Source organism: Cinclus cinclus, chromosome 4 (genome assembly GCF_963662255.1).
Source record: "Cinclus cinclus chromosome 4, bCinCin1.1, whole genome shotgun sequence".
Classification (NCBI taxonomy): Eukaryota; Metazoa; Chordata; class Aves; order Passeriformes; family Cinclidae; genus Cinclus; species Cinclus cinclus.
Genome location: NC_085049.1, coordinates 8,344,987 through 8,359,290, shown reverse-complemented (window position 1 = coordinate 8,359,290; position 14,304 = coordinate 8,344,987). Strand labels below are relative to the sequence as shown.

At 38.0% G+C, this 14,304-nt stretch overlaps 1 protein-coding gene across 1 annotated transcript in view; it reads left to right on the top strand.

The window, feature by feature from the left end:
- Window positions 1-14,304, top strand: part of PRKAR2B (protein kinase cAMP-dependent type II regulatory subunit beta) — a 72,823-nt gene that overhangs the window by 52,238 nt on the left and 6,281 nt on the right. Inside the window, exons 3-4 of the mRNA XM_062490801.1 lie at window positions 2,826-2,878; window positions 3,969-4,052. Coding sequence (XP_062346785.1) covers window positions 2,826-2,878; window positions 3,969-4,052 — 137 coding nt within the window. The remainder of the gene's footprint in view (window positions 1-2,825; window positions 2,879-3,968; window positions 4,053-14,304) is intronic.

Genomic DNA, 14,304 nt, shown 5'->3' with positions numbered 1-14,304 from the left:
AGTTTTATAAAATTGACATTTTAGATGAGTGCCTGATACAGTGGGGACCAAGACTTCCTTTGGGACTCTGCTTAATATGTGCAATAAAATACTTTACTATGAAATCTTTTTAATTGGATGTGGTAATGAAGAGGTTGATGGGTCTACCTGGTTACTAGTTCATAAGCAGTTTGTATAATAACATAGGAAGTGTGGGGATTAAACAAGAGGACACAAAATCTTAATCCACGAGCAACACTGTGGCTGACCTGGCACAGCAAAGATGTGGTGGGAGGACAGGGAGGAGGAAGAAGCTGTTGTATATCTAGGTTCAGATATTTCTGCTGTGACCCAGCTCTAGAGGGAATTGGACATATAGATGAGTAATAATAATAATAATAATAGGAAAAAGCTAGTGGGCTCCATTGTTATGCAGGCATTGTACAGACCACCAGACAGTTCACGTAGGTGGGGATTTTTATTGTCAGGGTATAGGCAATGGTGAAAAAGAGTGATTTTAATAAAGTCTACTGCTGGAAGTCAGTGAAGGAGAATACCAATGTGCTTTGCAAAGTACTTGTGACCAAATTTTGAGACAGTGGGAAAAGGAATCTAAAGGGGAGCTATTATATTTCATACCAACTCTAAGGGAGAAACTGTTAAAGAATTGGGAGAGAAAAGGCAGGTTGAAGTGAGAATTACCCTGACAGGACTTGCAGATTTCAGGAAGGGAAAGAGGTAAAAGAATTAGAACAACAGGTTTCAAAGGGGTGTGAGAGGACAGAGGGCATAACCTCTTTGTAAAGGACTTGGAGAGATGAAGTTAAGGAATTGTTTGTTCTCCAAAGAAAAAATATAGAGAGTAAAAATGCAAATTGAGACAGCACAGGAGAAGGACAAAAAGCATAGTAAAATAAATTTGTCTAAAATATAAGCAGCTCATTTATGTCAAACACAAGAAGGAACCATGTACAAAATTAAAACTAGTTTGAATTATTTAGAACAAATAGAAAAGAATAGCAAGGATGCAGAGAAAAAAAAAATCAAAAAAATATATCAAAGAAGCCAGGACCAAAAAATGTGTACAAGAAAACATTGTGTACAGTAAGTACATGAGGAGTAACAGAAATGTTTCTGGAAGTATATTTTTGGTAAGAGCATGTTCCAGGAAAGTGTTGCTCTACTGATTAACAGAAGCACACTGGTGTTCACAAGTGTTATTTTGAGTGTATGGAAAACAGCCTGGAACAGAGAAAGGACAAATCAGACAGTACTTAATGAGTTAGGTGTTCCCAGGTTAACTATGCCTCAGATTTGCTATACTTGGAAACTGGAAGAATTTCTAAATTAGTCTCAGCCCTGTTAGCAGTTACCAGTGGGAATCTGAAGAACAAAAATGAGTATGAAAAAAAATCCAGAAAAATAGAAAAACACATCCTTTAAAAGAGGCAGGAAGGAGCTATGGATGGAAGAGTCCTGTCACAGATTTTCAGATCATTTATGTTCCTAAAAAAATTACAGGCAAATATTCATTTTGTAAATACCAACAGGAAAGTAACAAACAGCAATCAGCATGGATTGTTGGAACTATCTAATACCCTGTAACAAGAGATTAAAATTTGTGCATAAAAGAAAAGGATCAGATGCCCTACATTTTCATTTTAAGAAACTTCTGAATGCTGTTTTACAAGAGTCCCCTATAAACAAGGAACATCAAGCAGTATTTATATGTAAGTTCCATGGGATACAGTTGCACAACTGGTTGGATAAAGTAAACCCCAAGCAGCTACTGCTGTTTCACTCAAGTGCATTCCAAAAGAGTTTATTTTAGACACTAGTATGTTTTTTCAGCAATAATCTGGATTACGTTTTAGAGAATGTGCTTATTAAATTTGCAGTTGTCACAAAGTTGAGAATTAATTGGAAAGATGCCAGAGAACATGATTAGAATTGAAAATTATTTTGAAATGGCTTTGAAAATCAAGTAATATTTAGTGGGTGTAAGGGTATGGTACTATACTTGGGCAGAATAGCCATAGACAGGCACAGGACAGATGGTTAAGCAGTGGATTTTGAAAATTATAAATGTCATAAATATTGCATGAGTAGACATAGTCAAGGTGTTGTAAAGAAGGCATGGATGGATGGAAAAAACATATAGCCTGTCAAATGTGTGGAGTAATTAATCTGATGTACTCAGTACTCTGCTCAGTTTAAGTACCAGGACCAGTTTTGAGAGTCACATTTCAATAAAGATACAAATAATTAGAGGGAGTTCAGGGCATGGCAATAAAGATAGTTAGAGAGCTGAAAAACAGGACTTGTAAGGAAAAAAAAAAATGAAGAACCAGAATTATTTAGCCTTGAAAATAAAGGGTAGGTAGGAACAAAAATTTTCAAGTATGTGAAAAACCCCAACAATTCACCCTGAACCAGCCAACCAACCATCTGAAGAAACACACCCTAAACCACCTTGAACCTACACAGGTAAAGGGTATGGTCTGATCTCTGCATCCTGTATGGATAGCTTAAATTGTAAGGGAAAGAATTAATTTAGACATTGAAAAAAAAAATCCTGACCATAAGGTGAGATACTTAGAACAATTTAGGTGAGAAATTGGTAAGTGTATTAGCAGTCTTTCAAAAGAGGGCAAGCATATCCAAAAATGATACAAGTGTAGCTTTGTTTCATCTGCAGTTTGGAGTTGCTCTGGACCCTCTCACAGAATGAATGTGTTACATTACTATGTATTATTGCTGTGCCCCACAATGCATCTTCTGTTCTGTGAATCTTGTGAAACACTATTTTAATTTGAATTAAGATTATCCTTTTTCTTTTATTTCAGTGTGTGCAGAAGCTTACAATCCTGATGAGGAAGAGGATGACGCAGAGTCTAGGGTACTTCATGCTTAGAGTCAAATACTTTTTCTATTCCCAGGCATTAAATTTAGGAGGAAAAATGTAGCCAGCTTTACCTTTCCTTTCCAAAAACATTGTTATTATAATATACTTTAGTAATCTCCTGGGGTTTTGTGTTAAAGGAACATTTAAAAATTCTCTGTAATAGTCACCCATGTAGGACTTGATGTGTTGTTCTTAATTACCAAACCTGTAGTACATAGTTAAGAAAAAATTCTTGTCTAATTATATTTACCCAGTGAGCACCTGCTTCTAAAAACTCTTACTTGGTGTCCTTATAATCTTTTTGGTAGTTTCCTTTCTCAAAAGGCAGATAAAAATTAAACTGTAAAATTCCTAAGATATTTCAAGGTACAATGTGACAAAAAATGAACTGTATTTATTTATTTTGTGTCACTAAGCTTTAAAGATGAAGTAGCATGAGTTTCAAGAGAATTTTGATTTTTTATATTCTACCTAATATTTTGGCTTGGAACACTGTCCAAAAAGCTTACCCTATAGTATTACAGCTCTACAGAGAATATCTTTTGAAGCCTATGAGTTGAACAACTTGATTGATACTCAGATGAACCAGACACTGGTAATTTAGTAAATCTCCAGCTCACTCAGATAGTGTCAAGTCTGTTGTTTACTCTGAAATTTCTGATATAAATTTAACACAGATACTATTTCACAAAATATTCTTTAGGAATTAGTCAGGGCAAATGGCTGAATGTAGCAGGGGTGCTTTTTATAAAACATGCATTCCCCAAATATGATTAGAGAGTAGTAATGTTTATGTAGCAGTAGTGTAGATAAAGGGGTCCAGAATGGCTTGCAGAAATGAACTGAATTCCACAGGTGTAAGTGTCTTGTGAGCTTAAATATAGCAGTGTTTCATTTGCTAATGCTGTGGGGATACCTTTTTATCACTGAGTGTTTATTCAAATCCTGAAGGTTTTGAAATGAGAGAGTTATGAATCATGGCCAAAATACTGTGTAAAATGTTTAGTTGAACTAGCTCAGTCCTTCAGCTAGTGCTACTATATGATAATCACTCTAAGAGCTTTTGTATTATTCTATCCCTCAGATTATTCACCCCAAAACAGATGATCAAAGAAACAGACTGCAGGAGGCATGCAAGGACATCCTTCTTTTTAAGAACCTAGACCCGGTAAGAAATTCTTGATAATGAACAATGTTTAGCAGTGTGTTAAGAATTGTTTCATTTGAGCTTTGGAACAGAAATTTACAGATTTGACTTTTGTAACCTCTTATGTATGCTTTCTTGACCATTGAATACTTTCCAGAAATGGCATTTTTTTTAACTGGTAGGTCATGTATAGAGTCTTTTGTTTACCATCATATTGAAATACATTAATATGAATCTGTACATTAATAAAAATGGATACATTAATTGTATTAATGATTGTATTTTCTAATTTTAAATATTCCTTTACATAGATATCTATAAACGCATCAGTTAACTGGAGTGTTTAAGTTTTCTCTATTAGTTACTTTTTAGCATCAAAAGGTGCTGAGTGTGCCATCAAAACTGAAAGTTACCCCCAAAGCCTTCAGTTTAGCTGTGGATGTAATTGAAAAAGTGAATTTAAAAACAGAGGGAAGCAGAAAGGTACCAGTGATGTGTTTACATTATTATTTCGCTTAATGTAGCTACCGTAAAAAAGCTTCAGGTAATTTTCTTCCAGGCAAATAATTTCTTTCTGTTTCATATAAAAACAAGCATGAGCTTCTAAGAAAGCTTAAATGCACTGAGTGAATGATCTGGATAAGACAAAGGTGATAATGCTACCAAAAAAGCACACAGAATTGTTTTAGGGAAAAGGTGAGTGTATCACTCACAGCATGCATACTGAGGTTGGGATGACACACAGCATCCCAAATGCTTTCTCAAGAGATTTGATACAGTGCTGTCAAGGGAGGGAGCATGCAGGAAAGAGAAACAATTATGTAGATTCTAAGTATGAGAACAGAAAGTTTAAAATTTGATTCGAGAGGGAGCTAATGGAAGGACCAGCCTGCAGCTCTGTTTGGAAGTCAGGTGCTGTTACAAAGAACTCACATTAATTTGTGCTGCAGGTTTCCAGCTCCTGCTTTTGTCTGCACAAAGACTGAACCCTCACCCTGGGTACTGTTCCCTTAGAAGCCCTGAGGAACAGTGAGCCACAAAGCCCCAGCGTAGCAAAAGCCTGGAGCTGCTGTTATGGAAGGGCATCAAGTCTCACTGTGGGTGCTAATACGTGTGCATTCTTGGGACAGTAGGGATCCTGACACAGAAGGTTTCTAACTCCCTCATGCTGTCTGTTTAATTGGTAGTTAATCAGCTGTTCCACTATACTTGTTCAGGCTAAAGCCATGCACACATTTACTCTTCCACTCCTGAATTATTTTTCCAAATAGCTTCAGGGAATCAAAGCCATTTGAGGGCATCTGCTCTGGATATGAAATTGCTTTATTATATATTTTCCTTATTGTTGGTGAGTCCTGGCTTCCACTTGCTGGACCATCATTACATTAGCCTACCAATGGCATTTTGACAGGCCCCTCTTGGTTAAGCTCTGAGCATTTCTCTCTTATGAGCCCTGCAACAAGATGGATTGTTGTGTTCTCCTAGAGCCTGCTGTGATGTTAATAGTGCTCACAGTATCACTCCTCTGGATGGGATCTGCTTTGCATTACCCTGAGAGCTAGATCTTCTGTCTCAGTAGTCAGCAGCCACTTGGCCTGCAGGGTAGGGGTCTGGTGGCTACATTGCAATGTTCTGGAGACATAGAGCATTAAACTGCTCCAGTGTGGGCACTTGGTGGACTTTTTTCAAGGATGAATTCTTCCAAGGAATACTGAGAGATTATTTCCTCTGTTTATGAAGCTCTTCTGAGGACTGTGCTTGCAGCCTTGATACTGATGTTTTGAACTATTATTTTCATTTCCTCTTTTGAGCCAGTTTCTTGTAATTGCTAATAGTTCCCACAATCTGTTCCAGTTGTTTAGCAGAAGAATTCTCAGCTGAGTTCTCCCTGTGTGGAGGTCTGCAATCCAAAGCCTCGAAATGCACTCTGGGGATCTCCCAAGTTTTGTTCACCCCCTTTTGCTCAGATTGTCCAGTGGATTAAGAACAATTCCTCCTGCTTGAAATCCATTATAGGCAGCATTCTGGAAATTGAATAAGATCATTTTTTTTAAAGGAGTTTTTCATTACAATAATTTTATTCAAAAAAGACACTGGAAAAGTACTGAGCTCTGAAGAGAGCAAAGATATTAAAATGTAGCCCTCTTAAGTCTGGCTTGTTCCTTCTGTGGAGCCAGGATCTGTAGTCTCTGGGGAACTTCTCCCACTCCTCCTTCTTGTTCTGCTTCTGAGCAGGGACTCAGGGGCTCTGTCACTGTAGATGCAGTAATTAAATATTCCTGTGCCTGCTCTCTTCCTCACTTCTGCCTCTCCATGAGAGATGCTGCAGTTTAAAGAGTGATGTATTAACAAAAACCTTATTCATCTTGAAGAGAGATAATATCTTCTGCTGCTAAAGCTCAAGTCTCTGGAACAAAAGTCAAGTTTTGTATTGATAGCATCTCCCACTCCCACTGTTGTATATTTTGGTTGTTTTTTTTTTTTCCTTGTATTGAACTTCAGCTTCTTTCTGCTGTAGGTCTGTGTATGAAAGTCACCATTTCAAAGGTCAGTTAGAGGGGAACAGGCAATGTAAAGGGCTTAATGGCTTTTCCCCATAGCCTTTTAGAGGGTGTCAAATACCATTTTCAAATACAGAATAGTGTGATCAGAATTGCATTCAGTACATGATGCTCAGTGAAGTCCACCTTTTTTAACACTTTATCCCACCCTTACACGCTGTATTTTAATTTGAATGGAAGGATAAGTTAAAGCTGTCACAAAAGCTGAAGGAGAAGTTGCAGTAGTTGGGAGTGACTTACAGTTCTCTGCTCGGGCATGTTAATTACAGAGGCCATTTGAAATGACAAGAACCATCACAAAAAAAGTTAAATGCAGCAGAACCATTTGAATGTAAGGCTAAACAAGAGAGGAGAAAAAGATAACCTTCAGACTCTGAGATAATTTAGGACTTGCTATACACACACAACCCTGTCTTGAGCCCTCGTTTAACTATAGTAGGTTTTGAATATCAGGTAAATTTGCACATATATATTTATAAATATCAGTATTTCACATATTGTCTGTGATTAAAAATACAATGTAAAGAAACACCAGTTCTCATACTTTTTCTGAGCAACATCCTTATGTTTTAAAGGCCAAATCTTACAGACTAAAGTCTGTGAAGTTACTTGAATTTTATGGAAACTTTCTTTAAATTTGTAGATTGATGAGGATCTGATGGTCAGTGAATGTGAGTTCATCAATGTATTACTTAGTTAACTCCCAAAAATAAAAATACTTTTAAAGAATTGACACTTTAGCAACTTTTTCCCTTTCTGGGGGCTCAATCATTTGCCATCTAGCTGCTGTCTCTCAGTATCAGTTTTACCTAGAGGGTTGCAGTTTTGGAAGAGCTACTTAAAGAGAAGAATATGAATTGAAATATGCATTTTCAACATGATGAGGGAAAGAGGTTTTGCAGAGGTGCTTGGCTACTTTTCTGAGGACCAGATCAGGAAAGAATCAGGAGACAGGCCTATTCAGATGTTTGTTTTCTTCTTCCCATGCTATATTAGATGAACTCATTCCTCTTCTAATGCATCTCTTCCTGTTCTTCTTCCCAGGAAAATCTCTTCCTCATAGAGCATTGTTCATTTTTTTCTCAGTTCCCTGTTTCCCCATTGCCAGAAACTATATTACTGTTTTGCTCCCAGGATTGCCATGATGTGCCAGGCTACTCTACCTGCACACACAAAGCATGGTACCAGACATCATCCTCTGTGCTCCAGGAGCTGGAGGTTACTGCAGTGGGCTCTGAAGCTGCTCTCTTTCCCTTCCACTTTCACTTTGTGTAAGCCAGCAAGGAGAAAACAAGATGATGACCAAATGTCTTCAGTCCTTACAGAGGATAAGCCTGAAGCTGCTGTCATTGACATTTCTCTCTGCTCAGCCTAACTACTGTTTTATCACCAGGAAGAATAGCAGCAGCAGCTCATCTACTGGCCAAGGAAGCCTTCTACATTTCCTTTTTACAATACAATTCAGAGTTGTTCTTTTGGTTTTGTCTCTTATGAGGAAAATGTGCTGGGGTGATTAACAACAGGCTATTTAGTTTGGGAATTATGACCCATAGGGCAACAGTTAAAAAACCTGAAGAACCTTTTATCAGAGCAAGGAGCTGGCTCAAGGGGCTGGTAGCATCAAAGCTGAGCCGTGCCCTTCCACTTAAAGTCTGAATCCTTTCTTTGGCAGAAATTCACAAGCAGTGTTAGATCATTCATTCTCTTTCAGAGAAGCTTAATATTGGAGAGCTTTGCCCTGCTAATGCTTGCACAGAATATATAAAATAGGTCTTGACCCTTTTCTGAAAAGTAATAAATTATACATATTGTTCACAAATATGCAAGAGCAATTTCTGGGCATATTGCCATTTAAGTACCTGGAGAATTACTGTAAGAGAGCACAAATATTGATTAATCAATTAGAATTGATTAACTTGAAGGAAGATGAAAGAGAACATAATGTAACTGTTTTATGAACAGTGGAATCTTATACTTAAAGCCAAATCATTCCTTGAAACCACTAACAGAAGATTCTCATGCTGCTCTTAGGTTCTTAAGAATTTTGGTGAAGCATTAGAACTACAGATTTTGGAGCAATTAATGGCAATATACACCCTACTCTCCTACCCCCCTCCCCCACATACATAAATATACATTTATGCATATATAAAATGTGTGTATAATACATATAACTGAGCCCAGAATGACTGGACGTGTTAATACTCTGCCCTCTCAGGTGACACAAAGGTGATGACACTGAGGTGCCCTTCCAGAGAAGGGCAGTGGAGCTGGGGAAGGGTCTGGAGCACAAGTCCTTTGAGGAGCAGCTGGGGGAGCTGGGGATATTCAATCTGGAGAAAAGGAGGTTCAGAGGTGACCTTGTCACTCTTATTGTGGCCAGGTGGGGGTCAGTCTGTTCTCCCAGGTAACAGAACCAGAGAGCTGACCTCAAATTGGCCAGGGGAGTTCAGATTGGGTGTTAGGAACCATTTCTTCGCTGAAAATGTTGCCAAGAATTGTGAGAGGCTGCTCAGGAAAATGTTTGGGTCACCGTCCCTGAAGGGGTTGAAAAGATTTGTAGTTGTGGCACTTGGTGTAGTTACAAAGTATGAAATGTGTTACTGAGCCTGACTGATGGGCATGTGCATGATATTTGAGAGCCAGAGTACTGATTTATCATGTAATTGTGCAGAAGAAGGTTAAGGTATATTCTCAAGGAAAATACTATTGCCTGAAAATATTGATTGTACATTGAAATACAAATTGGAGTCTTTGATGGTGAAGAAATGAATGCCTTTTCATTAGTTTACAAGTGAATATAACGCAAGGGAACTAAATATTTTTAATTGGATCAATATTGCTTCTAACATTTTTATCAGAGCTCCCCTGGAGTATATGTGCATGGTTTTGTTTTGAAAAACAAATGTGGAGAGGTCTAGACGTGAATTACGTAATTTATCTTCATCTCCAAGGTTCAGAGTTGTTGATTTAAATCTTTTTCTTCCCATGGTTTTCTTGCCTGTGTTTTGCTAACATTTTCTACTTTTCTCCCCCTCCCACACCCAGCTCCCTTCCTTTTCTGGTATTGTCTGCTTCACTGACTTCTTAATATAATGCTGAATATTAATTTGCTGATATTTCAAATTGAACAAAGACAGGAAAAGGTGGCCAGCACGATGCTCATTTTGTGAACTCAGAGACAAGAGAAGAACTGTGGATTCACTTTGTTCACATGATAATCTTTTAATGTTTTTAGAAGTCATATGGGATAGACAAGTCTCATTGCTACTATTTTGCTAAAGTGCAAGGAAATCTTCTGTATTGTGCAGGCTGTCTTGGATCTATAAAGGAAATTAACTGAGATTTTCTGTCTACTGGGGAGCTCTCCAGCAGCACACTCATCCTTTTGTGGGATTCCCAAGCATATACAATCCCAGCATACCATCCATTACTTTAGAGATCTAATGCACACATCTTGATAGCTGGATTTTACCAGCTCCTGAGAAGTGCCAGATTAGAATTGTCTCAGTTTGCTGTTAGATGTCACATCATTTTAATTTTAAAAATGTAGCTATGCCTTCTATCTCCTGAATAAGTTTTCTAAAAGTCAGGAAGGAAAATTTTCAGAAGTTACTTTGCACATTTGTCATTGTCACAACTGCCAGTGATGATCACTTCCTACTTTCCATTTTATCTACAGTACCTTCATTGATTCAGGTAGCATTTTGTCAAAAAACAAATATTTATATCAGCTGTTTAAACATTGATGCTTCTTGGAAACCCCAGTGTTTGAGTTTGGAAAAGAGAACTTCATCCTTTTTCCTTTAACAAAATAGCTCACAGTAAATTTATAAACTGATATTAAGGAGAGACATACCTGGCACAGCAGTAACAAAACTTTTATTGTTTGGCAGTTAAAAGAGGCTTTGGAATCTGGGAAGGGCATGCCATGGTCTACCAGCTCTTTAGAGTAAAAGCTGTCTTGCAAGGACATACAAGTGACTAGATTTTTAATCTGTGTGAGATTTATACTAAATAAAATCTCAATTATTCTTAATATCTATTTTCTAATTTTTGTCAAGAAATTTTGTGGAGATGTGCTTGCCATGATTGTTTTGTTGACTTGAGAGAAATTGAGGTTAACATACTATTTTCGAACAAAGCAACATGCACCTGGAGGACAGTACTTTGTGATACAAAGTCTGTGAGAGGAGAGTTGTGAGAGGAGAGTTGTAATTTTTCACTTGACCTACCCAGAGGGATAGAATCACACACTGTGTCAGGGGGATGTCCTTGGTAAACCGGTTATCATTCCTGTCTGGGGCTTTTTTCTTCTAAATCTCATCACATCTTTTGTAAGCACTTGTCAACATGCACAAAATTCTGTGCATTTCCAGTATGGAATGGCAATGCAACAGGCTTGGACACACCTTACTAGTACAGGTCTTATTGGGATCACAGGAGCATGGTGGGACAAGTCCTTGGACTCCACTGAGATGGATCTTTAGGAAGGACAGGAAGAGGAGACAAGTAGGTGGTGTTGCCCTCTGTATCAATGACCAGCTGGAATGCCCCTGGGGATGGATGAGGAGCTGGCAGAGAGCCTGTGGGTCAGGATTAAAGAGAGGGCAGGGACAGGTGCCATTACAGAGGGGGCTGCTACAGCTGCCCAACCAGGAAAACTGAGCATGAGATCCTCTGCACTGGGAGAGGATGCAGATTGGAGCAGCCTCACATTCACAGCGGCTCATCCTCATGGAGGATTTCAACCACTCCCAATATCTGTCAGAGGGACTACACAGCAGGTTGCAGGCAGTGCAGGGGATTCTTGGAATGCATTAACACCCTTCTCCAAGTGATGAAGGAGCCAGCAGGAAGAGGTGTTATGCTGGACTGTTGGGAAGTTAATTAAAGCATGGACAGAAGTAAATCTGGCCAAGGATGCTCAGAGTAAGAGAAAAAGCTTCTTTAGGTGTGTCAGTGCTAAAAAACAGCCTAGGAAAAATGTGGGTCCTCTCAGGAAGGGTACAGGTGACCTGTTTACCCAGGACATGAAAAAGGCTCAGGTACTTGTGACTTTTTTTGCCTCGGTTTTCACCAGCAAGTGCTGTAGCCACACTGCCCAAGTTGAAGAAGGTGGAAGCAGGAATGGGGAGAATGAAGAGCCACCCACTGTAGAATGACCCCAACAGGGCTCAGAAATGTCTAAGGAAACTGTAGGGGCATGAGTCCATGGGACCTGATGAGTTACATCCATGGGTCTTGAGGGAACTGTCCAAGGATGTGGCTAAGCCACTACCCATGAGAAATCATGGCTGTCCAGTGATTTAAAAAGAGGAAACATAACCCCCATTTTTACAAAAGGAAATGAAAAAGACCCAGGGAACTACAGGCCAGTCAGTCACAACCCCCCCCCCCCCAATCCTGTTTTCATTTTACATATATTTTTGGAGGTAGGACTGCTTCAAGGAAGAAAAGCATTTAGACTGCACCATTTTACAAAATACTAGAATAAATTGTTTATGAAATATATCTGCTTTTTAACTCTAAATTTACCTATCTTTATCTTTTCAAAATAACGACAGAGGGTGCCAGTAAATTGAGCCTCATTCTGGCAGAGATTCCAGAGGATTCACTTAGAACAACCTGGGCAAGCAAGTTATGTAATTCTCATTGTAAAAGCAGAAGCATATTCTTGGTTTGCTTATTGCAGTCTGCTTTGTCTTAATTTAAAGTGGAATATTTTAGAAAAGGGACTACTTGTCTTTAAGTTAGTCACAGTTTATTCAGGAAGTTAAAATAAACGTACAATGCTTCAGCAATTAATAAACTACTCTCAGGTGTATTAAATATCTTAAAGTATTTGAAATATTTTTAAAAGGGAATTGGATTTGTTAATTCTACTCTCTTTTATTAAAAAAAATGTAGATTTACATACTGGAAAAGTTGTGGTTTGGTGAGCTTGATTCATTGGAAAATGTTTTAACCAGAAATCCAAGATGAAGTGCGCTGAAGAAAGATTTTAATTATGTGTATTATTTCTCCATTACAGGAAATAACCATCTTTTTGGTTTAATCTTTTTTTTCCCCAAGATATCTTGAAAGTATTTTAAGTTCTGGGGTTTGATGTACATATAATAATTACATTTTTCTTGTATTGCTTGCTCTTAGATGATAAGAGGCCTCTAGCCTCCCATGAAGGGGGGAGCATTCTGTAAGTTCTCACTTGTTTTCAAAAGGCAGATGAAGGCTGTTGGTTGGGGAGCCACTTTGCCAATTCAGATGTAAAGCCAGAGGAAGGGAAGGTGCTGCTCCAAGTGTCTTAGACAAGCTGACATTAGGTCAGTTTTGCAGATTCTGTAGGAATTTCTTTTTGTTTACATAGAGAGGACTGAAAAGAATGAAAATATATTACCCATTCATTCAAGTGTGGAAATTTTTAAAAGGAAACTCCTGTACATAATTTTCAGTTTTTTCCAATGGCACCCACTCACACTTTTCTCAATTCTGAAATGAGCTGTAACATATTCAGTGATACCTGAAATGATCCATCTCTTTTCAAATACATACCTGTCTATACTAACAAAGGTACTAAGTAGAATCACAGTTAAATGATTCTTTGCTAGCCCTGGAGGGCTACATGATGTCTCCCTGTATTTTACCATGATCAAGTGTACTAAGGATGGATACTGCCATTCTGTTGCTCTCTGTGCCCACACACAGCCAACTCCGTGAAGGAAAATTTGTATTTAGCTTCCATTTTTTCAAAAAGGCTTGGATAACATGGTACTGCTGGTATTTTTAAAAGCTTTCAGTAAGTAAAAAAATTCAGCAGCATAAGGATGGAATTCATTACAACTAATTTATCTGTCTAAAAATTGTGTGTAACTGGGAGTTACAGTAGATCTCTCTGTCCTCAGAAGAAAGAAAGGGAAATCTCTAGAGAATGATTCTGAGCTATCTTGTATGGTTATCTCTGTCCATGGGCTGCAGACTCTGAAGGACTGACTGAGGCTGGTGTTCTTTGGAAAGGCAAATGCCATCCATCTTTCAGTGGCTGGAAATGCTGTGAACTACTGCAAAATGTGCATCTACAGGCTTCTTAAGTATATTGCAGGATAAACCAAAAATAAAATTTAAATTTTTAAGTTGTCTTTTTAGGATTCTTAATCCACAATGAGCTGTGCTTGGATTTTTTTAGATGTGAATAGTCAAATTTACATCAAATAAGACAAAATAACAATTTTGTTTTTGTGTTATTATTAGACAGTTGAAATTCAAATGATCACATTTCATTAGTCTCTTAAAATTTCTCTTTCAACAAAGTAGTTTTGTAACCATCTCTAAATTCCTACTTCCCAAAGAATCCAGCATTTACTTACTCAGCCAAAGCACTGAAGACCTTTATGGTTACATCTCACCCAACATTCTGCAGGCATCGTATAACTTAGACTTTCACAATACTTCCAAATAATTTTGAAACTAAATTCTCTAAGGAAGTTCTAAAGACAAAATCAGGTAAATGCATCATTTAGAATAATGGATATAGGGTTTTTTTCCAAGGGTGTAATGTTACCCAGTTGTATAGGGTGAAATTCTGTCTTTGCATGGTCATGAGCAATTTATGTTGTAAAGAAGATTTATTTTATCATTTGCAGTGACAAGTGGGAAGCCGTGCTCTGAACACTGGAAGAGGAAAAGCTAACACTGAATACTAAATAGAACTGTCT